We start from the raw sequence: 24,949 nt of genomic DNA on the forward strand, positions 1-24,949 counted from the left end.
TGTATTGGTCTTCCTGCCATCTGGGGGAGGGGTAGGGGGAAGGAGGGGAGAAGTTGGAACAAAAGATTTGGCAACTGTCAATGCTGAAAAATTACCCATGCATCTAACTTGTAAATAAAAAGCTATAATAATATCTTCTCTAGGACTCAGCTTCTTTATCTGTCAAATATGAGTATGATCTCCAAGTTCCCTCCCTGCTATGGATTCTCTGATCCTATTAACTGGTGATTGATTCATTTAAGAAACATTTATTCATTGGCAACTGTATTCAGCATCCTGTGCTCAGCAATGATGGAGATGGAGCTTAATAAATGTGTGATGATGGATGAGATAACCCAAAGATTCTTCCCTCATGGAACTTATAGTCTAATTGGGGGATGACTATAGACATATGGAAATACACTCCACAAAAGTTCATATTAATTGTATCAGAGAGGCACAAAGTGTTCTGAGAGAAAGATTGGGAGGTCAGAGAGGAGGGGAGAGAGGAAGAGTTTGTTCTCCAGCAAGAGAATCAGAGCTTTCCCGGAGGAGCTGGTATTTGGGCTGGGAAGGAAGGACATTCTAGGCACAGAAATATGGTGAGCAAAGGTACACAGGTAAGAGAATAGGACATGTTCATGGGGGCAGAAAGTAATCCCATTGCCTAGGGCTTCAAGTACAAGGGGTAGGGGGATTCACATGGAAGAATATTGGAAAGTTAGGCTGGTGTCAGACAAGAGGGAGAGAGACCTGAAACACCAGAGTAATAAGTCTGATCCTGACTCAGCATGTAGGATTGCATAAAATACTAGATTTGAAGTCAGGAAGATCTGCTTGTGTGACCATGGTTCAGTCACTTCAGCTTTCTGAGCCCCAGTTTCGTCATCGGTAAAATGATGTGGGGTTGGACTGGCTGGTATCTGAGGATCCTTTGAGCCCTAAATCTATAAATTTATATCCCTTCCAGGACTCAGTTTCCTTATCTGTAAAATGAGGTGGGATTGAAGTAGACAGCTTTTCAAGTCCCTCTTCCAGTCTAGCTGATATTATAATCTTATCATCAGAAGGGAATAGGGAGCCACGGAAGACTTTTGGGGAGAGCAGTGATGCAGAAGGTTGGTCAGCAAATAGTGGAAAGGGCCTATTGGAGAGGTCCAGAGTGGAGACCAGAAGGCCTTCCAGCATCCACTCTACTGCAACAGTACCAGCCATCATCCCCTCCCCACCCCCCACCACTTATCGCCCTTTTTGGGTGATGTTTTCAAGAGGGATGTGTTTCCGATAACAGAAAGCAGGAGTTAATTTCTTCTAGCCCTCAGGCCATGTGCTAATGAGATGCCAGCACAGCATGTGTTATGCAAGTGGCTTTTTTTGCACGCCTTGGAAACCTGCGGCTGAGTGATTCAGCACAAGGAGGCTTTAACTTGCTGCCATGTATCGCCCTGGGATCAGTTTCCTAATCTCTCTGGTTGGGAAGCTCCCAGAGGGCAAGGAATAGGTCTGTTGAGGAAGCCCAAGGCCAGGGAGCCAGAAGCTGGGCTGATGGCCCTCCTCTGACAGCCGCTGTGCAAACTAAAACAAAATGCTCCCCGAGTCTGACTTTCCATCTGGAAAATGAAGATGATCATCCCTGCCTTTTGTAACTCACCAGGCTGTTGGGAGGAAGGCACTTTGTGAATGCTGAAGCTCCCCAGAAACAGAGATCCAATGTTTGTTCTGTAGGGTTCCCAGCATACAGCTGGGAGATAACAAAAGGCTGTGCAGATGGAGAGTGGTGGTGCTTGTCTAGTCCTAGCTACAATCCCCTGTTCTACAGGAACCCTTCCCCCCTTCTCAACTCCAGAGCCTTCCTTTTGTTCCTTATTTCCTATTTATCCCATATATAACTGGCTTTGTAAAAGTTTATTTGCATCTTGTCTTCTCCATTAGACTGTAAGCTCACTGAAGGCAGGGCCAGTCTTTTGCCTTTAACTCCCTAAGTATTTTAATAAATTATTATTAATTGATTGAACTCCCCACAGTGCCCGACTTAAGGAATGTCTAATTTGTCTTCAGGAACTCCTAAGCCATTTGTGGTTTAGCGGCAGGAACACAGGTCTGGGAATCAGATAACTTTGCTGAAGGGCACCGAGGTGGCACAATGGATAGAGCATCAGGTCTGGAGTCAGAAGGATCTGAGTTCAAATCCAGCCTCGGAGACTTCCTAGCTTGTGTGATGCTGAGCAAGTCACTTCACCCTGTTTGCCTCAGTTTCCTCATCTGTAAAATGAGTTGGAGAAGGAAATGGCAAACCAGTTCAGTATCTCTGCCAAGAAACCTCAAATAGGCTTATGGAAAATCAGACATGACTAAAATAATCAAAATCTCAGCTCTTTGTGATTTTAGCAAGTCAGTTAACTTATCTGGGCCTCAGTTTCCCTATCTGTAGAAAGAGGAGGGGTTAGAATTGACCATAAACATTGCTCAATTAAAAAGAACAAGCTTGGCTCCTAAGAAGAGATGAGACTAGACACCTCCTGACCTCTTTGCAGAGATGTTGGTAGGGATCCATAGCTACAGAACACTGAAAGATTTTTCAACATGTTGATTGGTTTCAATGATTGTTTTCTCTTCCCTTTTTTTCACAAAAAATTTATATAAATGACTTTCTGGGAGAGAGCTATCCTTTTCATAATTTTTTCATCTCCTTTCTAAAAAAAACGCTTGAGCCAAATTCACCCTTTCTCTAATGACTAGTCCAATCTTTCCATTAGTTGTATAACTATTTCATAGACAATAATATCCTTTTCTCTTTTTTTCCTACAGGGCCATGTTCCCATCTAACCCAATTCAGAACAACAGGCACTAATCAATGTAACACCACCATCTCTGGTACTTCCTTACTACTTATGAAGCAAAGGCCAGTTAACAACTGACAATCAATCCTCTACAGATAGTTTTAAATCTTTCTTCAAAAGCTAGTAATTGATGAGGTGGTATATAAAAGGAAAATAGCATTCCATTTAACAAATGTTTGTGGAGTGACTGAAGGTACGAGCTATTTGGAATGGTTTTCATTGAAATGTGTTTATGAAGTAGAAACTTAAACAAATCTGTTAAGCCTCCTAAGGGGAGAGACACAGGGAGAAATTTAGAAAATGTTAAGAACAAAAAAATATCATTAAAATTTTATTTTAAAAATTGAGAGGGCTAGGCTTCTCGTTCTAAATCCTAGAAACTTGATCCTGTAAATCTCAGAGTGATTGAGTTATCCTTAGTCACTGTTACCTTAGTATATATGTATTTTTTGGATTTAATTTCAAATTTTGAAAAAAAGGAGAGATCTTGAAACCCCTGTGTGCTTCCAAGTGAGAGGTTTCCAAGAGCTGGTGAAAGAGATTCAGGTATGGATTGTTAAGTTCAGTAAAGATCAGCTTTGCTGCCAGTCAAACAGCTGGCAAGGCAGGCCCTCAGGCAAAGTTCTTAGAGACAAAGTGGTCTCTGAGGTTGGACCCTAAAAGGCATGAACACTGAGAAAACTAATGAAGATTAGATCTGAACTAAAAACTGAATCAGCCCTGGATGTTCTCCTTCCACAGTACAGACCATAAGTTTGCTCTGGGCCGGGGATAACTTACCCTGTACCAGACGATCTCTCGCATCCGGCCATCCGTCTTAAAGTTACATTTCAATGTCACAGCATCTCCAACCACTACTGGTGGAAGTGGCTCAATGCTGACAGTCAGGTAGCCTGCAAGAGAACAAAAGAGAGAGGAAGATGTGAGGATTAGATGTCACAAAAATAATCTGAGAGGAGATGCACAGCTCCTCTCCTCAAAGGGCTTCCAGTTTTGGATGAGTGGGAAATACTGAAGTATCACCATATACCAGAACATTCAAAGAAAACACACCAATAAGTACAGAAAAAAGTGACAAAATTGATCTAGAATTGGGAGCAACTGGCAGGAGCTGGCTGTGTAGCCAATTACCCTTCCTTTCTCACAGGTACTTTATCCCTTCACCCTGGAACTTTAGCAAGTCATTAACTTTATTATTTTTTTATCATTTATTTACTCAACAAAATTTTATTAATGAGGTAGACTCTTTATGTATCATTGGGGGGGGGGGGAGGGCATTCCTGTCCTCATCTAGTTTAAAGCAATTGATATTTTTCCAGTTGCTTAGATCTGACTATTTGTGTGGAAAGGGTTTTGTAGTTTTGCTCATATAGTTTCTGACTTTCCCTTGGCAGATGAATTGCCAAATATTTTATACTATTGACAGTTATTTTGAATGGAATTTCTCTTTGTATCTATTGCTGTTGGATTTTGTTGGTGATGTATAAGAACGCTGATGATTTATATAAATTTATTTTGTATCCTGCAATTTTGCTAAAGTTGTAATTATTTATAATAGTTTTTTTGTTGATTCTCTAGGGTTCTCTAAGTACACCATCATATCATCTGCAAAGAGTGAGAAGTTGGTTTCCTCATTACCTACTCTAATTCCTTTAATCTCTTTTTCTTCTCTCATTGACAAAGCTAGTGTGTCTAATACAATATTGAATAGTAATGATGATAATGAGCAACTTTGTTTCACCCCTGATCTTATTGGGAGTGGTTCAAGTTTATCTTCATTACATATGATGGTTGCTGATGGTTTTAAATACATGCTACTGACTATTTTAAGGAAAAGTCCATTTATTCCTATACTCTCTAGTGTTTTTGATAGAAATGGATGGTGGATTTTATCAAATGATTTTTCTGCATCTATTGATATAATCATATGTTTTTTGTTAATTTGATTACTGATATAGTCAATTATGCTAATAGTTTTCCTAATATTGAACCAGCCCTGCATTTCTGGTATAAATATTGCTTGGTCATGGTATATTATCCTGGGGATCTTATCTAGTTTAGGGAAGAGAGAAGTAGAGTAGACAAATATGATACAAATTAGAATAAGATTGGTGCACAAAACCAGTCCAAAGTGCTACAAGATCAAGCAAAGGAGAGAGATCAGCACCAGCTTGGGGGAGGAGAGCATCAAAGTCTCATGGAACAAATAGCTTTGGTGATGAGCCTTGGAACATGGACAAAATGGCAAAAGGCATAAGGAACAAAGTAAGCCAAAGAAGAATAACTTAGGAGCATTTGGGGGATAGTGTGTAGTACAGTTTATATGCACTATAGATTACATGAAGAAGAAGAATAGCAGATAATGCATGAAAACTAAGGTGGACCTAGATTGTAGAAAGCTTTAAATGATGGATTAAAGAGAAAGGAAAGAAACAAATATTTGGTTTTTAAATATTTTTTAAAATTTAATTTACTTTTTGTTTATTTTTAACATATCAATCATGTTGGGATAGAAAAATCAGAGCAAAACAGGAAAATCATGAGAGAGAGATTAAAAAAAACACAGAAAAAAGTAGTCAACATAGTATGTATTGATTTACATTCAATCTCCTTAGTTCTTTTTCTGGATGCAGATGGCATTTTCTATCCAAAGTCTATTGGGATTGCTTTGGATCATTGCACCACTGAGAAAAAACAAGTCTTTTACAGATGACCATTGCATATTCTTGCTGTTATTGTTTACAATGTATTTCTGGTTCTGCTTGTTTCACTCAGCATCAGTTCATGTAAATCTTTCCAGGCCTTTCTAAAATCTGCTTCTTAATCATTTTTATAGAACAATAATATTCCATTATCTTCATATACCACAACTTGTTCGGTCATTCCCCTGTTGATGGCATCCACTCATTTTCCAATTCTTTGCTATCACAAAAAGAGCTGCTACAAATATTTTTGCACATGTGAGTCCATTTCCCTCCTTTATGATTTCTTCAGAATATGGACCCAGTAATGGCACTGCTAGGTCAAAGGGTATGCAGTTTTATAGCCCTTTGGGTACAATTCCAGATTGCCCTCAAAATGTTTGGATCATGAAACAAATATTTGTTAATATAATATATTAATATAAACCTATTATGTGCCAAGCACTGTGCTAAGTGCTTTACAAATACTGTCTTATTTAATTTTCACAACAACCATGAGAAATAGTTACTATTATTATTATTATTATTATTACAGTTTTTCAGATGATCAAATTAAAATAGACAGAGGTTTAAGTGACTTGTCCAGACTCACACAACTAGTCCACATTTGAAGTCCACATTTGAACTCAGTTCCTCCTGATGCCAGTCTCAAAGTGTTCTATTCACTATACCAGCTGTTGTTATTTCATTTTTGTCATGGCTGGCTCCTCATGACCTCATTTGGGGTTTTCTTGCAGAGATGATGAGTGGTTTGCCATTTTCTTCTCCAGCTCATTTTACAGATGAGGAAACTTGACACCAACTGGACAAAGTGACTTGCCCAGGATCACATGACTAATAAATATCTGAGAGCAAATTTGAACTCAGATTTTCCTGATTTGGCACTATGGGTGCCCAAGTATACATTTTAAGTGTACCACCTTGTTTTCCAAAAAGCAGGTGTAGGTAATGGATAGAATACTGGATTTGGAGTTAGGAAGATGTAGATGTGAATCCTGTCTCAGACACTTACTAGCTATGAGGCGTTGAGCAAGTAAATTTCCTCTGGAATTATCTTCCATTCACCCTGTACAAATATTTTAAGCATAGTTATTTATATATTGTCTCCCCCACTGGAACATGAGCTTTCTAAGGACATGGATAATGCTTTTACCCTTTTTTCTGTCCACAATATTTTAGCACAATGACATGTACATAGTAATCTTTAAAAAAAGTTTTCTGACTTCACTTGAGTAAGCTGAGACTGGGAGAAATTAGGAGGGTCTCAGAAGGGCATTGGGTGGTGCAGTAGACAGAGCACTAATCCTGGAGTCAGGAGGACCAAAGTTCAAATATAGCCTCAGACATTTGCTACCTGTGTGACACTTCACCCTTATTGCCTCAAGAATAAGAAAGTCTCAGAGCTAGTATACAATGTAGGCAGGATTTGTATCCAAGTTTTTTCTGATTCTGGAACCACTACTCTAGCCACCAGACAACAGTGCTTCTTCCCTTCCCTTTGGACCTCGGTTTGCTCCTGTCTAAGATGAGAGGGTCAGATAAGATTTTTCTCTGAAGTTCCTACTAGTGCTAATAATCAGAAAAAATATAGAATAGCTTGAGTATGTCACGACTGAGAAAATTTGGAAGAAAGTCCTCCTTTGGTAGGGCTACACTTACAATACAAGAATATACTACAGACTGATGGCATCATATCCAAGGGTCAAGGTCTTGGTCCTACTTTGAGAGCCATTTTGCTTCTCTGGGTCTTGGTTTGCTCCTCTGTAAAATGAGTTGAATTCAATTATCGCTAAGGGGCCCATCTACGGCTAACATTCTGTGGTTGTTAATTATACAATATCCTTCTTATACCTATTTATATATTCCGACAGTTGGCCAATGAATTGTTCTCCTGGGTCTGGGCATCTGGAATCATGATGAAGTAGGAAAGAGCTCAGGACTTACACCAAGAAAACCAGAGTCTGAGCTCTCATTTTGCAGCTTCCCAGCAGTGTGGCCATGGACTTAATGTCTTGGTCCTTCCCTGAGGGCAGAAAGAAAGTATAGGGCTATCTCACCACCAAAAGCTAATCTGATTAGCTCCTCATTGGTTCTTACCATTGGACCCTATAGCAGATTGGTACTGGTTCCTTCTCTTCCCTTTTCTTGCCTTACAAATTATGATGCCTTTAAAGATAGAGAAAAACTGCCTTCTGTCCACTATTTCAATAAGCCTCAGATTAGCTAGGGAGGTCACCTCTCTTCCTGAAGGAGGGGAGGAAGGGCAAGTACACCAGCAGCCTGGATTGCTTTGACATAAATCAACCGAGGTGGATGCAGATGGTGAGATCGTGTTCTCTCTCCGGGACTTGGAGAGGCAGACTGAGGGTGGAAACAGGGGAAAGGCAGCTTGCAATGTCAACACTTGTTAGTGGTCAGGGAGTCACAGGTGTGCTTGGGGTGGGAGGAGAAAATGCTGGCAGCCCTATTTATTGTGACTGCTAATGGCAGTAGCCAGTTATCACAAACTCAGAAGGTGTGAGCATTCAGGGTAGACTCCATGGAGGCATTCACAAGTATCCAGAGCTCACGAAGAGCCAAACCTAGAGAGAAAGAAACCAGACAAGCTCACACCCAGCAAGTTGGCAAAGAGGGCTACATATGGAATTAGCCAGTGTTGGAAAGGTTGGAGAAAGCCAGGCTCGTTAATATGCTGTTTGTGGAGCTGTGAATTGGTCCGACTGTTCAGGGATAAAGCATCTCAACAATGTTTGGGGGTCCTCAGGTCGGGTCGTAGATATGGAGAAATAATTCACAGACCCAGTCTCCAAGTTAAGTGGGCAAAGACTTTTTTACACTGATAACAGCAGGCTAGACGCCAGAAGGGAGTTTAACAAAGAATCAATGGAAGGGAGATACAGTTATACAAAGTTGGACCAGAACTTCATGTTACTCATTTGCTAATTTTATGGTTTACAAGTAGGTTTCAGGAGTGGTGTCTTCCAGGAACTTGGTTATTACTGAGCAACAGATTATATCTGCTAATTTTATGGCTTACATAATGAGGGATGGTCTATTCACTATTGCCTCAGGAACTTGGTCATTACTGATTGACCAACAGATTATATTTGACAGTAATGTTTGTAGGACTATTCTAAGGCCAGAAGACTTTGAAATTATTGACAGACAGATTGTTAGTATATCTAAGGGAAGAAACATCACTATATTCCCGGGCTGAAGGACCTCCACAATCATTGACTCTTAGGTCAAAGGGCTTCAAGATTATATTACTTCCTAAGCAGAGGATTTTTAACAATCTTTGACAGGCAAGAACACTCTCAGGTTAAAGAGGCTTCAGAGTCATCGCTATCTCCCCCCATCACAACCATTCTGAAAGCAATTTAGAATCATGTAGGGAAAATGACTGCAATGTCCATACTCTGATTCAGAGATCTCTCTGCTAGGTATATGTATCCCAATGGTGTCAAAGTCCTATATATTCCAAAAACTCATTGTAACAGAAAATTTGAAATAACATATATGCCCGTTGTTTGGGAATGTCTAAAGGCATTATAATATGAATGTAGTAGAGAATGACTGTGCCATAAAAAATGATGGAGATAAAAAATTCAGAGAAACTTGAGAAGACTTTAAAGAACTGATTCAAGGTGGAATAATTGGAATCAGAACAATCTACAAAAGAACCTCAATCATGTAAATAGAAAAAACCCAATTGCCCCCTCCCACCTTATTGTTCTCTAATTATAATGACTAAACTTGGTCCAAAAAAAAAATAGATGAGAAAATGTATTTCTTTCTCTTTCTTGCAGAAACCTAAGAAATCTACATCTATGGAACACTGCATATATTTTCAGAGTTTTGATGTATTTGCTAGTTTTGCTGAACTAAGATCTTTTATGTCTCTTGTTTCTCCTTTGTTATTGTTTTTTATCCTTTGCTCAAAAAGGAGGAGAGAGAAGAAGAATATATTCAGAAATAAATGTATATAAAAACCAAGATTTTTTAATTAAAAAAGGAAATCAGCTCTTGGCACTAGGAAAACCCTTTTTAGAAGTTGGGTGGAAAGACAGCATGGTATATGGATATAGGAAAGAGAAGCAAATCCAGAGACATAGCATCTGAGAGCTATGCTGGTAGGTATGCTACTTATGATCTAAGCCAATATAGGCAACTTGTTATCAGGACTTCAACTTCTTTATCCGTAAAATAAGTGAATTGAACTAAGTTATTAATCTAAGATCCTTTCTTGCCCTAAATCTTATTATTCTGTATACCTCTCCCATCTCTAGCCACTTCTCCATTTCCCAGGAGCCCCATTTTCTCTTAGTTCCTTCTCCATCTGTTGGAGACCATATAGGTCTCTCCCTTTAATTACTCCATCCCCACCTGTAAATCATGTCTCTCTAGGGACCAATCTAGCCCATTCCTTGGAGCCCAGACTAGATACTGTCTCGGATACAGAAAGCTCTCCATCTCTGGAGATCTTCAAGAGCAGAGTTGAGGACCATTTGTGTGGGCTGCTACACAGGGTATTTATTCCCCTGAATATAAGAATGTCAGATTAGATGTCCCCTGATTTCTAAATCCCAGTCCTCCAGCTTACTATACAACTTGAGAAAACTCATTTCCCTTCTCCAGGTCTGTTTCCTTGTCTGTTCAGTAAAGAAGTTGGAATAGATGATTTCTAAAGTCTGTACAGTCTTGTAATCTGGGAAGATGCTGACTCCAAGCTTAATGCCTCAAGTCACTTGATTATGGAGTTGCTCATCCCAGGCTTTCAAGTCTGGAGTAAATCATGTGGGTCATCGATGTACTCCTTGTAGTTTTCTTGCAAGTGACCTTACTTATGACTTCTCAGGTCTGTTGACACCCTCAATGACTGTTCAGAATAACCAAAAAGAAGGCAATGGTTTAGGGAAAGGATGGAAAGAGAAGAAGCATTTATTAAATGCATACTATGATGCTAGGTGATTTATAAATATTTTGTTTGCTTCTCATAATGAGCCTGTGAGTAGCTGTTGCCTTTATTATTCTTATTTTGCAGTTGAAGAAACTGAATCAGGCAAAGTTTACAATTTAGACAATTGCTTGGGCACATTGTAAAACTGAATATCTTGTCCAGAGGAACACAGGTAATAAAGAGCAGAACTGAGATTTGAACTCAGGTGCTGCCATGGAGCTAATTTACTCCAAAGACAGACTCTTTCTATTATATCATTAGAGTCATAGTGTTCCTAAGAATACCAAGAGATTAAGTACATTGCTCAGGTAAAGCCACAGGCAGGGCTGAACTGAAATCTTTCTGAATCAAAAGCCAGAATTCTCTGTCTCTTTCTGCCTCCGTCTCTTTCTCTGTCTCTCTCCCCCTCTCATAGCCATATGGAAAAAAACCCAATTCCTCCCTCCCACCTGATTGTTCTGTAGTTATAATGACTAAACTTGGTTTTAAAAAGAATGGATGAGAAAATGTATTTCTTTCCCTTTCTTGCAGAAATTTAAGACATCCACATTTATGGAACATTGCATATACTTTCAGACTTTGTAGGTGCTTTTGCTAGTTTTGCTCTTATCAATTATGCTCATTGTTATGACATTGTCATTATCCCATGCCTTGCTCTAGATGGGTTTCCATATCTAAAGGCTAGGAATTCTGGTAAATTAAGGCAAGACTAGGACCCTAGATAAAGGATAGATAAGTGCTTGAGTGGATCAAACCTAGAAACTGAAAGTCAAGGTAGAATTGGGAAGGGATAGAAGGGGTCAGGAGCCAAGTATCAGGGTGAAATCTTAAAAAAAAAATAAAATGGCAGAGTAGAAAGTCAAAAAGACATGGAGTCAATCACTCTAAGTTTGGATCCTATCTCAGACACATGCATGTCCATTATCTTTTCTCCTGGGCAACTCTCCTTCAGCCTCAGTTTCTTTAGACTCCCTTTTCTCAGCTATAAAATGGAGATATGAATATTTGTACTCCCTACCTCACAGGGTTGTTTCAAGGAACATGCTTTGTAAGCAGTAGATTATTATAGAAATGTGAGTAGTTATTATCATCAAAGCCAGGCAGATGTCATAAGTTGGAGAGGATATGTGCTGATGTGCTGTCATCTGCCTTGGTTAGACAGATTCAAGAAGGATTTAGATAAATTCCTTCATGGTAGATCTATATCAGATGATGAAAGCATTAAGGGGGTTGCCTTGAGACACGTCGCTAATCTGAAAATCTGACTTCATTAACTAAAAAACAGTTACCTTGATCAGGATGAGGGCCTGGAAGGACCGAATGTACAAGGATCAATGGAAGCAACTAGGAATGATCAGCCTGGAGAAAAGAAGACTGGTGGGGGGGAAAGAAGGGATGACTCTCTCCAACTATTTAGAGTACTATCACTCAAGAGGGATTACACTCATTCTCTGTACTCCAGAAATCTGAATGAGGAGCAATGAATGGAAGATTCATGAGGCAGATTTTGGACCAATGTAAAGAAAAGCTTCCTAATAATTAAAGCTGTCCACAAGTGGAATGGGCTTCCTTGGGAGATAATAGGATCCCTCCTCACTAACAGTTCTCAAGTAGAGAACTTTTTGAATACTTGTCAGGGATATTGTAGGAGGAATTTTTGCCCAGATTCATTTCAAATTAGTTGGTTTCTGAGGTCCCTTCCAGTTCTGAGAGTCTTTGCCCAAGGTCACGCAGCAAGTCAAATTTTATAGACACTCAGGAAAATAGACATGAGAGTTGAATGACAAGTATACCTTGATTATAATGGTATTCTGACTCAACCAAGAAGCTTCTACACTTAAAAAAAGTATTTTTATCATTTGTTTTGATATCATCCAAATTTTCCCCTGTAATTCTTTCCCTCTACCCTTCCAGAGAAGTTGCTTTTGACAAAGACTTATTTATTTTTTTAGAAGAGAGGAAAAAATTAGCAAAATTAATTGACAGACTAAAAAGATCTGATAGTGTATGCAATATTCTACACCAGTGGGTCCCATGTTCATGAAAGATGAGGGGGGAAAGGAGAATGCATGGGAGTTTCTGCTAATATCTCTTTTGGAGGGCCAAGACTGTTCTTTATACTTTTATAATATTTCATTTTAGTTGTTTTGTGGTTTTTATTTTTTTCTATTTTATATTGTTGTGTTAATTGTGGGTACTGTTTTCCTCCTGCTTAACTTCATTGTATTTTAGCTCACATGAATCTTTCCATGTTTCTCTGAATTCATTATGTTCATCATTTCTCATAGCACAGTAATGTTCCATTACATTCATGTACCACAATTCATTTAGTTCATTTAGCCATTCCTCAATCTAGGGAAATCTATTTTGTTTCCGGTTTTCTTGGCACCACAAAAAGTAGTGTGAGAAATATTTTGGTGTATGTGAAACCTTTTTGTTGATGACTTTTTTTGGGGGTATATGCTTAACAGTGAAATCTCTGGGTCACATCAATTGGAGAATGGCTAATAAATTATGGTATATGAATGTTATGGAATGTTATTGTTCTGTAAGAAACGACCAGCAGAATGATTTCAGAGAAGCCTGGAGAGACTTATATGAAGTGATGCTGAGTGAAATGAGCAGAACCAGGAGATCATTATATACTTCAATAACAAGATTATACGATGATTAATTCAGATGGACGTGGCTCTCTTCAACAATGAGAGGATTCAAACCAGTTCCACTTGTTCAGTGATGAAGAGAGCCATTTATACCTGGAGAGAGAACTGTGGGAACTGAGCATGGATCACAACATAACATTTTCACTCTTTCTTTTGTTGTTTGCTTGCATGTTGTTTTCTTTCTCAGGTTTTCTTCCTTCTTGATCTGATTTTTCTTGTGCAGCAAGATAATTGTATAAGGGGCAGCTAGATGGCATAGTGGATAGAGTACCAGCCCTGAAGTCAGAAGGGTCTGAGTTCAAATCTGGTCTCAGATACTTAATACTGCCTAGCTCTGTAACCCTGAACAAGTCACTTAACCCCAGTTGCCTCCCCAAAAAATAAATAAATAACAGTATAAATATGTATACATATATTGGATTTAATATATATTTTAACATATTTAATATGTATTGGACTACCTGTCATCTACGGGAGCAGAGGGAAGGGAAAACTTTGGAACAGAAAGTTTTGCAGGGGTCATTGTTGAAAAATTACTCATGCTTATGTTTTGTAAGTAAAATTTTTAAATAAAATTTTTTAAAATTAAAAAAAAGAAATCTCTGGGTCAAAGAGCATGAGAATTTTGCTAAATTTATTAGCATAATTCCAAATTGTTTTCCAGAATGATTGTACCAATTCACAGCACAACAACGCCTTGTGAAGCCTGTCTCCCCACAACTCCTTCAACATTTCCTTTTCATCTTTTGTCAATTTGATGGGTGTGAGACAAAATCTCAAAGTTGTTTTGATTTGTCCCTCTTTTTATATGGGTTTCTCCTGATTTGATATTCTTTTGAGAAACATTTGTTCACATCCTTTGAACATTTATTCATTAAGGAAAATAGTCTTCAATTTTGGATGTCAAACTGTTATCAGAAATATTTTCATACTAAGATTTCCCCCCACTGGGTTTCTGCTGGCACCTGGCTAATTGAAAGGCCACACCTTAGAAGATAAGAACTGTACACAAAGACAATTTTCTTCTCTCTTTACTCTGCCCGTCTTCTCTAATCCAACTATTCCATTGCAGGTACTGAACTAAGAGTAAAACTGAACAAAGTCATTTAGCCCAGATTCCTCATTTGCCTGATGGAGAAACTGAAGCCTGTCACTTCCATCCCACTCCTTATTCCCCAGCACCTTCTTTCCCTATCAACTCAATTCTAGTTAATTTAATTCCATTCAGTTTAAACAACAAGCATTTATTGAATGCCTACTATGGGCTATGTCCTATGCTTCACAATGATGATACAAAAACAAAAACAGGATAGGCTTTGACTTCCAAGAGTGTACTCTGGGGGAAGAGAAAGAATAGATCCACAGAGATAACTAAATAGAAGTATACAGAGGATCAGGGCAATTGGTAACGGCTTTTTGTAAGAGGTAGCACTAGATTTCAAGAAGCAGATGTAAGGAGAGAGATTCCAGTCATTGGGGACAGCTTATGCAAAGGCATGGAGGTTGCAGGTGGGATGATGAATTTGAGAAGCAGAAAAGTTCCTATACATGATTCGTATAAGGCATAAGAAAATCACTCTGGAAAGAGATCTTAGTAGCAGAGAGAGAATGGAAAAAAAAAAAGGTTTTACCTGCCAAAACTCATAGCTTATCCACCCGTGGGAGAAGCCTAGAATCATAAAATTCAGAACTTGAAAGGACTTTGGAATCCAATCTTTGTTTTACAGCTATGGAAACTGAGACTCAGAGAGATGAAATGAGCTACAGGAGGTTACACAGATAATTCATAGCAAAGCTAGGACTGAAAATCAGGTCCTTTGACTCTAATCCATTAGTTTAGACACAGAGTGGCAAGATAGGATTCAAGGTTAAAAATCTGGAAGATGATCAGGCTATTAATGATGGTGAGATAATAACTGAGTTGGGTGAAGAAGATGAGGGAGAAAGCATCCAAGGACCGGACTCTTATCAGTCTCCTGCTATTATGCTACTCTCCTCCCCCAATCCAGAAATACCACTGTCCATGGTGAAAGTCAGAGTGACTCATTAGGTAGCCACAGGAGCAGAGTCCAATTTAAGGTCTAGGCTAACCCTCCCCATCTAGATTTGGAACAACTGACTGCTACCAAAGAAGAAGAAGAAGAAGAAGATGAAGAAGACGAAGAAGAAGAAGGAGGAGGAGAAGAAGAAAGAGAAGAAGAAGCAGAAGAAAAAGAAAAAGAAGGAGAAGCAGAAGCAGCAGCAGCAGAAGAAGCAGCAGAAGAAGAAGAAGAAGAAGAAGAAGAAGAAGAAGAAGAAGAAGAAGAAGAAGAAGAAGAAGAAGAAGAAGAAAGAAAAGAAGAAGAAGGAAGAGGGAGGAGGAGGAGGAGGAGGAGGGGAGGAGGAGGAGGAGGAGGAGGAGGGGAGGAGGAGGAGGAGAAGGAGAAGGAGAAGAGGAAGAAAAAGTGAATCTGGCCAGTTAATTATCCAGAGGGTAAAGACAGATCTCTCTCTCTCTTTTTATCAACTTTTTGCCAAATGCTCGTGCATATGCCCCCATCTCCACCCACTCCGACCAATCAAAAGCGAGATCAAAAGAAGGTTCATCTTTTTTTTTTTTATTTTACTGAAAATTGACTTTATTTTTTTTTTTAAGCCTTTTATTTCAAAGTTTATACATGGTAACTTTACAGTATTAACAATTCCAAACCTCTTGTTCAATTTTCACCTCTTCCCCCCCCCCTCCCTAAATGGGGATGACCAGTAGATGTTAAATATATTAAAATATAACTTAGATACACAATAAGTATACATGACCAAAACAGAATTTTTATTGTTATCTTTAGTTTTCAAATAGATCCCTTCCCTGTCCCTTCCCAATGAGTAGATATCTTATAACAAACAAAACAAACATTTTTTAAGATATAAAAGGAAAAAAATCAACAAAAATTAATCAACACATCAACTACTTTGGATAACATAGACCATGTTTGACACTGGCGCTCCATCTCTTCCAAAAAGGAAGCTCTTTATCTTACCTCCTCTTCGGGGATGAACTCAGTCACTTAATCACACAGGATTTGGGCATTTTGTGATGCTTTGTATCCATTATTTTCTGGTTCTTCATTTTTCATGAAACCTTCTCATTTTTTTGAAGGGTTAATATTCATCACTTCCTACAGTGATCCTAGGCTTATGAAATCATAATTTAGAACTGGATATTACCCTCTCATTTTAAATAGAAAACTGAACGAAATTTAATGACTTGTCCAAGTCCAAATTAATAAATTCTGAAGTGGGATCCCTAACCGGGACTTCTTGATTAAGCCCAGTACCCTATCAAGGTCCGAATATGTATTCTATTCCATGAACAAGTGGTATTGGGAAGGAGCATTCTTGTCTTATCTGCTTCAGGGTCTATGACTACTCTAGTCATTACTTTATAACCTTGGGAAGTTCTTTTTTTTTTATTTATTTTTTATTTAATAGCCTTTTATTTACAGGATATATACATGGGTAACTTAACATTAACTTCCAAACCTCTTGTTCCAATTTTCACCTATTACCCCCCCACCCCTCCCTAAATCAGGATGACCCGTAGATGTAAATATATTAAAATATAACAGATACACAATAAGTATACATGACAAAACATTATTTTGCTGTACAAAAGAATCAGACTCTGAATTATTGTACAATTAGCTTTATGAAGAAATCAAAAATGCATGTGTTATAAATATAAGGGATTAGGGGATTTAATGTAATGGTTTTAAGTCATCTCCCAGAGTTATTTTTCTGGGCATAGCTTAAGCTCAATTCATTACTGCTCCATTAGAAATGATTTGGTTGATCTCGTTGTGAGGATGGCCTGATCCATCAGAACTGGTCATCATCTAGTATTGTTGTTGAAGTATATAATGATCCTGTCTCTATTTCCTCAGCATCAGTTCGTAAGTCTCTCAGGCCTTTCTGAAATCATCCTGTTGGTCATTTCTTACAGAACAGTAATATTCCATAATTTTTCATATACCACAATTTATTCAGCCATTCTCAACTGTGGACATCCATTCAGTTTCAGTTTCTACCACTACAAAAAGGGCTGCCGCAAACATTCGTGCACATACAGGTCCTTTCCCTTCTTTATAATCTCTTTGGGATATAATCCCAGTAGTAACACTCTGGATCAAAGGGTATACAGTTTGATAACTTTTGAGCATAGTTCAAACTACTCTCCAAAATGGTTGGATTCGTTCACAACTCCACCAACAATGAATCAATGTCACCTTGGGAAGTTCTAAACATATTTTCTTGGAACTATTTGATACCAAGGTCCAGAAGAGGAAAGGAAAAGAAACATTGATATTATCTCATTTGATCCATATAATAATCCTTCGAGGTAGGTGCCATTATTAACCCCATTTTACAGTTGAGAAAAGTGAGGCAGATAGAATAGGGTCACAAAATTAGGAAAGAAAGTAGTAACACTGCTGGATCAAAGGGTATGCACAGTTTGATAACTTTTTGAGCATAGTTCCAAACTACTCTCCAAAATGGTTGGATTCGTTCACAACTCCACCAACAATGCATCAATGTCCCAGTTTTCCCCATCCTCCAACAATCATCATTATTTTTTCCTGTCATCTTAGCCAATCTGACAGGTGTGTAGTGGTATCTTAGAGTTGTCTTAATTTGCATTTCTCTGATTAATAATGACTTGGAGCATCTTTTCATATGACGAAATAGTTTCAATTTCTTCATCTGAGAATTGTCTGTTCATATCCTTTGACCATTTTTCAATTGGAGAATGGCTTGATTTTTTATAAATTAGAGTTAATTCTCTATATATTTTGGAAATGAGGCCTTTATCAGAACCTTTGACTGTAAAAATATTTTCCCAGTTTATTGCTTCCCGAGAAGGATTCATCTTAACTAAACATTTCATTATTCTCAATGGCTCCATCACTCTCCCCCTCTATCTCTGACAGCATTTACACCACTCCCGTTAACATACATTTAGCAAAATCACAAGCGATATTTAGCAACCAGGCATCTACTCAAGGAGCTGATGAAAAATAATTCTCCCACCCAGAATCTCTTCTTGACGCTCCCCACCCTCCATTGTGGTCTTTGCATTTGATAAAGAGTAAGCTTAAGCAGATGGCCTTGGGCCAGCCCTATGTGGGGTGGGATGGTAGGGACAGCACAAGGTATATTGCCTGTTCCCCAGAGGTCTCTTCCATTGGATTGCCATATTATTAGTTAAGAAAGATGAAGTTATTGCCTCTAGAAGACCATTGTTAAAATGTGGATCTTTCCTGGAAACAGTGCTCTGGACATTTTTTATTAGCACAGATTCAACTTAGATAACCATGACCTTATAAAACATATTCTGATCTGGTACAGGGCCAAGAAGGATTTTCTAATGGACATACCTAATTGGACAGGTCCAGAGTCTGCACTAGGTTATTTTCTTATGTTACTGTATCTAGCATCCATCCCTTCTTCTCCACTCATACAAATACCAAGCTGCTCCAGGTTTTCATACCCTCTCCTCTAGGCTATTCCAAGTGTCTCCTAATTGGTCTCCTTGCCTCCTATTCAACTCATGTCCCACAGAGCTGTCAAATTGATATTCTAAAAACATACATCTGACCATATTACTCTCTTACTAAAAAATATTCACTGGCAGTATTCTAATGCCTTAAATAAAAATACAAACTCCACAGCTAAAATAGATAAATAAGGTAGATAGAGGCAAAAAATTCCAAACACACTTTTGATTTGTAAAGTAAACCAACAGTAAGTATGATTTCATCTTTCTCAGTAAGATGAGACTCCCAACGAGAGGGACAGTTTTCTTTCATGAGATTTTGGGGAGTGCAAAATAGAGTAGGTGAAATCATGGCATAACTGGGGAAGTAGGAATGACATGATTGGTTACAGACCTGAAGCTCTGCACGATTGGTTGGAAATTTGGTAATGGGAGCTAGTAACGACCTCCTCCTTTTTTCTTTGTGACTAAGAAGTGCTCACTATTCAGTGCACCTGCAATAATGACCCAGACTTTTGGACAGCAAACCAGACATCCTTGAAGGATAGCTTGGTGGAATAAAGATATCAGGACAGATTTCCTTTTCTTTCACACACATGCCCCAAGGTTACCAAAATTCCTTGAGGCAAGAAGAGCTGGATTTATAAACGTAACCCATTACAAGCCAGCTGAAGCTTTGAACTAATTTCAGAGACAGAGAACCATGACTTAAGCAGCTATAGGACAAAATCAATTAATTGTAAATAGGATCAATAAATAAATTACCCAGGACTGACTCATTCTTCTCATAGCCTACCTTTCAAGGTCCCTCAAAATATGGCTCCCATCTACCTTTCTAGTCTTAGTGGTCAAAGTGGCCTGCTGGCTGTTTCCATTTTCTGACTGTACGCTTTCCCCCTGGTCTGGGACCAGAAGTGAACCGGGGTCCTGGGAGGAGTCCTTTAAGAAACAAAGCCAGTGGCACCAGCCCTCAGTTCAAATCTGATCTCAGACACTTAACACTTCCTAGTTGTATGACTCTGGGAAAGTCACTTAACCTCAATTGCCTCAGGAAAAAAAAAGAAAGAAAAAAGAAACAAAGCCCAAATGAATGGAGAGAGAGTGAGGAGATTGCAGGGACCTAAATGGCCAGTGGGATGACATCAGAGCTGGACAGCCTTTTTGTAGGATTCGATGATGGTCATTGAGTATTTCACAGAGAAACTAAGCAAGATAGAGATTTGAGTTTTTAATATTTTATTTGAAAGGCAGAGATTTACTGGAACCAAATGGTTCTGTGGTTTTATCCCAGGGCTAAATGAGACTATTGTCTCCAAGAATCCAGCATCGATTGTGAATTCTCAATGACATATTTATACACAGTGGCTAAACAAAGGCAGGGGGATGGAGGCCAAATTTTCGTGAGCGGAGAATCTCCAGGGAGGAACCATCAATCCGGTTCTGACAAGTTGGGGGGGTAGGATCATAAATTTTTTTCTAATAAACTGGGACTTAAAGATGTGTCTAGCTTAGAGCCAAGAAGTCTGGGCTCCCCCTTTTTTAGTTTACACATTGACAATTTATAACCTCTGAGTTATACTAGTTTTAATGAACCGGGGTGGGGGGGTTGTAACTAAGGGGATTGAGGCAGAATAAGGAAACTGAGGCAGAACAATTTAGGGAAACTGAGGCAGAACTAATTAGGGAAATTGAGGCAGAACATTTAGGAAAACTGAGGCAGGACAATAAAAGGGAATTATGGCACAACACCACCTTCTATTCGAGGCTGTCATTCATCTCCCTTCCCAGGAAAGGGAATATTATTATATTCCCATATAATAATAAGACTATTTTCTTCCCCTTAAAAGTATCCTAACCTTTACATTTAGTTAACTGAGAACACAATTGTATTGTGAAATGGAAAAATGCTGTATTTCTAATCAGAGATCCTGCGTTCAAAGTCTAGCTCTGCACTTATCCAACCTATGTAGCCTTGGCAAATCATTTATTTTCTCCATTCCTTGGTTTCCTCAACTGTAAAAATTACTAGATGATCTTAAAGTTCCTTTCCTTCCCTAATTCCATAGTTCTGTGTTGTGTTCCTCACTCCCTCACCCCACCATGGCCCCACCAGAATACTAACTGCTTAAGGTCTAGGAGCGTTCCATTTTTATCTGTGAATCTCCAGCCCCTAGAATACAGCAAGGCCTTCACAGATGATTGCTGAACTGAATGAACTTGAACTGATATGGGGCTTTGTGACTATAATTTATATTCACAGATATTCTAGATTATGAGAATTCCAAGGGCAAGGATTAGGTTTTCCCAATCACTCAGAGGACCCTGTACCTTCTCTTTCTGTACCTTCTCCAAAACTGGAGATAGGCTCCTGAGTCCAACAGGTGCTCAGGAACAATAATGCCCATCAAACAAAATGATAAATAAGTTCATTGATATACATACATACATACATATATATGTATATATATACACCTATATATAACTTTATATAAAGATATACTATGTATATATATATATATATAAGTGCATATACACACACAAACATATACTTGTAAATGTGTATAGCATGTATATATAATCATACATATTCCTTTATATCCCCATCTCCCTAAAATTACTATGCATGTATGTATATGTGTTTACACATATCTTATATGTGTACATACATGGTTATATATGATACATGGATAGGCAAGTGTATACATGTACATCACATATATACATTGCATCTATAACCATGTTTACCCATATATAATATATGTAAATGTGTGTGAATGTATATGTATGTGTATATATTCAACATTTACATATATATATATATAAGTATATATATATATATATATACACACATATATAACTTTTGGGGAGTTGGGGGGAAAAAGAATCAGGAAAGACTATATATAGAAAATATTACTTGAATTGAATCTTCAAACAAACTAAAGAACTTAAAAAGCAAAAGTGAGAAGGGAAAGCACTCCAAGCATGAGGGACAGCCAGTGCAAAGGCATGTAAGCTGGAGATCAAATAGTAAGGAAACCAGTTGGGCCAAACCACAGAGTGCATGAAGTGCATAGTGAGGAGGAAAGGGGAGGCTGGAACCAGACTAAGAAGAGTCTCAAATGGCAAATGGAGGAGTTTCTATTTGATCATGGAGGCAACAGCAAGACTGGAGCTCATGTGGAGCAGGAGAGTGATGTAGCCTCTCCTGCACTTTTAGAAATTGGCAGCTGTGGGGAGGCTGGTCTGGAGAGGGAGGAGATTTGAGGTAGTGAGGTCAGTCATAAAGGCTAAACTTATGTAGAGACAATAGGAACAAGAGCTTTCCTTTGCTTCCGAGACTTCTGGTTGATAGTCCTGACTTTGCTACTTGCCACCCCTGACCTTGGTCAGGTTCTGAGGATTTCAGTTCCCTCCTTACTGTAAAATGAGAAAGTTAGAATAGAAATCCCCAAGATCTCTTTCCAGATCTCGATCCTATGACAGCCAATGGCAGGGTGGTCATTGCATAGAAATCCCCTGGACCCTTCCATCCCTCAGCCCCTGAAAGCTTTTGACCTGGAGCTGGTGGGTCGTAGTACCAGCTCTCCTCTGGCTAGATTCAAAACCTGGGATTGACCTAAAAGTACAAAAATGACATAAATCCCCAATGTCACCCAGCTCCCGAGGACCCGGGATTTATCTGTCCTCGATAACGGGAGTTCCACGCTCCACCACTTGTGAAAGAAAAGAGGTCACCCCTATCTCATGAAGATAAATACCGCATCAGGGCAGTTATGACAGCCTCACTGAGCTCCCCATGCCATGTAATTACTATCGTAATAAATATTATTACAACAAACCAATTACTGTAACTGTATCTCCTGGACAGGTACAGACGGTCGATTGAAATATGCTCTCTCTGAGTGATTGTAACGGGTGCTTCCAAAGGTCCACTTTCCCCCTGGTCTGGGACCAGAAGTGAACCGGGATCCTGGGAGTGGTCCTTTAAGAAACAAAGCCGGTAGCACCATTCCTCTGTTCAAATCTGATCTCAGACACTTAATACTTCCTAGTTGTGTGACTCTGGGAAAGTCACTTAACCCCAATTGCCTCAGGAAAAAAAAGAAAAAGAAAAAAGAAACAAAACCCAAATGAATGGAGAGAAAGTGAGGAGATTGCAGGGACCTAAATGGTCAGTGGGATGACATCAGAGCTGGACAGCGTTTTTGGAGGATCCGACGATGGTCATCACAGAATATTTTAGAGTTGAAAGTGATTTCAATGGTGCTCTACCCTCAGCTTCTTAAACTGTGGTTTGTGACTCCATATGGAGTCTCCCAACTGAATGTGGAGACCATGAAATGATGAGTTATTATCAGCAAATGTTTGATTTGTAGGCCTATTTTATATACCCATATATCCAGAATCATGTAAAGATTTCTCAGGCAAAAAGGGGTTGCAAGTGGAAAAAGCTTAAGAAGCCCAAAATTCTACCACACATATGAAAAGGAATTCCCATCATAATATATCAGACAGATTGCTAAAAGACATTCAATGAGAGCACACCAGTTACCTAATTGGGCAGTTTATCTCACTTTGGGATAGTTGCTGCTCTAGGAAGTTTTTCCATATAGCAAATCCCAGCTATCTCAAACCCAACGCTCCTCATTCTAGCTGGTAGGACCAAATAGGACAAGCCCTTCCAGTCCTTCAAATATTTGACAGTTATTGTTCCCACTCTACCTTCTGCCCCACCCTTAACCACTCCTCTTAGGCTAAACATCCCTGTTCTTTCAGCTAATTCTCATATGATATGAGGTTTTCTAGCATCCTAGCTACCCTCTTCTGGATCCTTTCTGGCTTAACAATTGTCCTTGCTACAATATGGAACCCCAAATGGGAACGCCATTCAAGATGTTGCCTTCTTATCTTGCCTCGTGATGCCTTTCTTAATTCAATCTTGACTTTTCTGGGGAATAGGGGAGGGACAGAGGATAAAGAGGGAGCAAATCATAGTGTTAACGCATTGACCTTACTGCTTGCTATTTGAAGGAGAATCATGTGAAAAAAAGGGTTAGATTTATTCTGCTTGGAGAGCTAGAAGGAAGTAGCAGAGGGGCAGTCAGACTTCATGTAAGGGACTCCCCCCATCCAGAAAAAGTGGAATGAGATATCTTGGGTGAGGTTAGTGTGCTTATGATCATTCTTGGAGTTTGTCAAATGTGGAATTTGGATGGTCACATGTCATGGATGCTGTAGAGTATATTTTTATTCAACAAAATTCAAGCTAAGTTATCTCTGAGGTTTACCAACTTGGGAAACTGAGTCAAGCCCTCCAGATGAATCTTGGAAGTCATTTAATTCTAGGTGTTTCTCAGAAGGACGCTTAGAACACAGGATGTTGGAGCTGGGAGGGCGCTTAGAACTCAGGATGTCAGAGCTGAGGAAGACTTTAGAATAGAGGATATCAGATCTGGGAGGGAATTTGGAACACAAAATGTCTTTTCTGAAACTCTCAAGGAAGAGCCTGGGCTTTTCATTATATGGTCCTTCTGTTGGAGGGAGTAAGGGAGCCATTCATGTATTAAGTAAGACTGAGGTTCAGAGATTGAAAGAGCTGATGGATGTCACCATGTAGCCCTTCAGTGGTTGGGACCCAGGGGCTGACCCACTTGAAATCCTCGGGTGGTTTGGCCTTCAAGCACAGCCACTGATGGCGGGCTCTGACCAAAAGGTCTGGCTGCAGAATCTCCCTGTGAGTCGGAAGCATTGGTGGAGGCGTGGAAAGAGAGCCCAGCCTCCTCTCAACCTGTACCCTAACCCGCCATCCTTTGGCTGATCACACATCAGGCCCATGCTGGCTAAACATCTGATGCCTCTGCTGGGAGAGGATCTGGCCCCTTTCATTTAACCGACTTCCCTGCCCCTGACCTCGCAACCCTTTCTGAAATATTCCCGCTCTGTGATCTTTATCCAGCTAATCAAATTCTTCACTGTCAGAGGTGATACTTGTTCAAAAGACTCATGGTATTAATGTATTATTCATGATGTATGTATTATTTATCATTAGTTTGTTTATTTATTATTAATTTGTGTTTCATTATTGATAATCATGTGGTTACACTATTAATAATAAGGACCAGTATCCCCAGGCAATAATAGAGCCTTTATAAACGCAGAGCTTGGTAGAACTGCAGATACACTGAGCCACAAACCAAGGGATCTGGGTTCTAGTGCTGGACTCTGCCATGAACTAGCCACAAACCAGCCACAAACACCTACTGGGCCTCATTTTC

At 39.2% G+C, this 24,949-nt stretch overlaps 1 protein-coding gene across 1 annotated transcript in view; it reads right to left on the reverse strand.

Annotated features, from left to right (window-relative positions):
• Positions 1 to 24,949, reverse strand: part of IGSF21 (immunoglobin superfamily member 21) — a 383,587-nt gene that overhangs the window by 227,100 nt on the left and 131,538 nt on the right. The window contains exon 2 of the mRNA XM_031961546.1: positions 3,600 to 3,712. Within this exon, the coding sequence (XP_031817406.1) occupies positions 3,600 to 3,712 (113 nt within the window). The remainder of the gene's footprint in view (positions 1 to 3,599; positions 3,713 to 24,949) is intronic.

The sequence above is a fragment of the Sarcophilus harrisii genome, chromosome 3 (genome assembly GCF_902635505.1).
Source record: "Sarcophilus harrisii chromosome 3, mSarHar1.11, whole genome shotgun sequence".
NCBI lineage: Eukaryota > Metazoa > Chordata > Mammalia > Dasyuromorphia > Dasyuridae > Sarcophilus > Sarcophilus harrisii.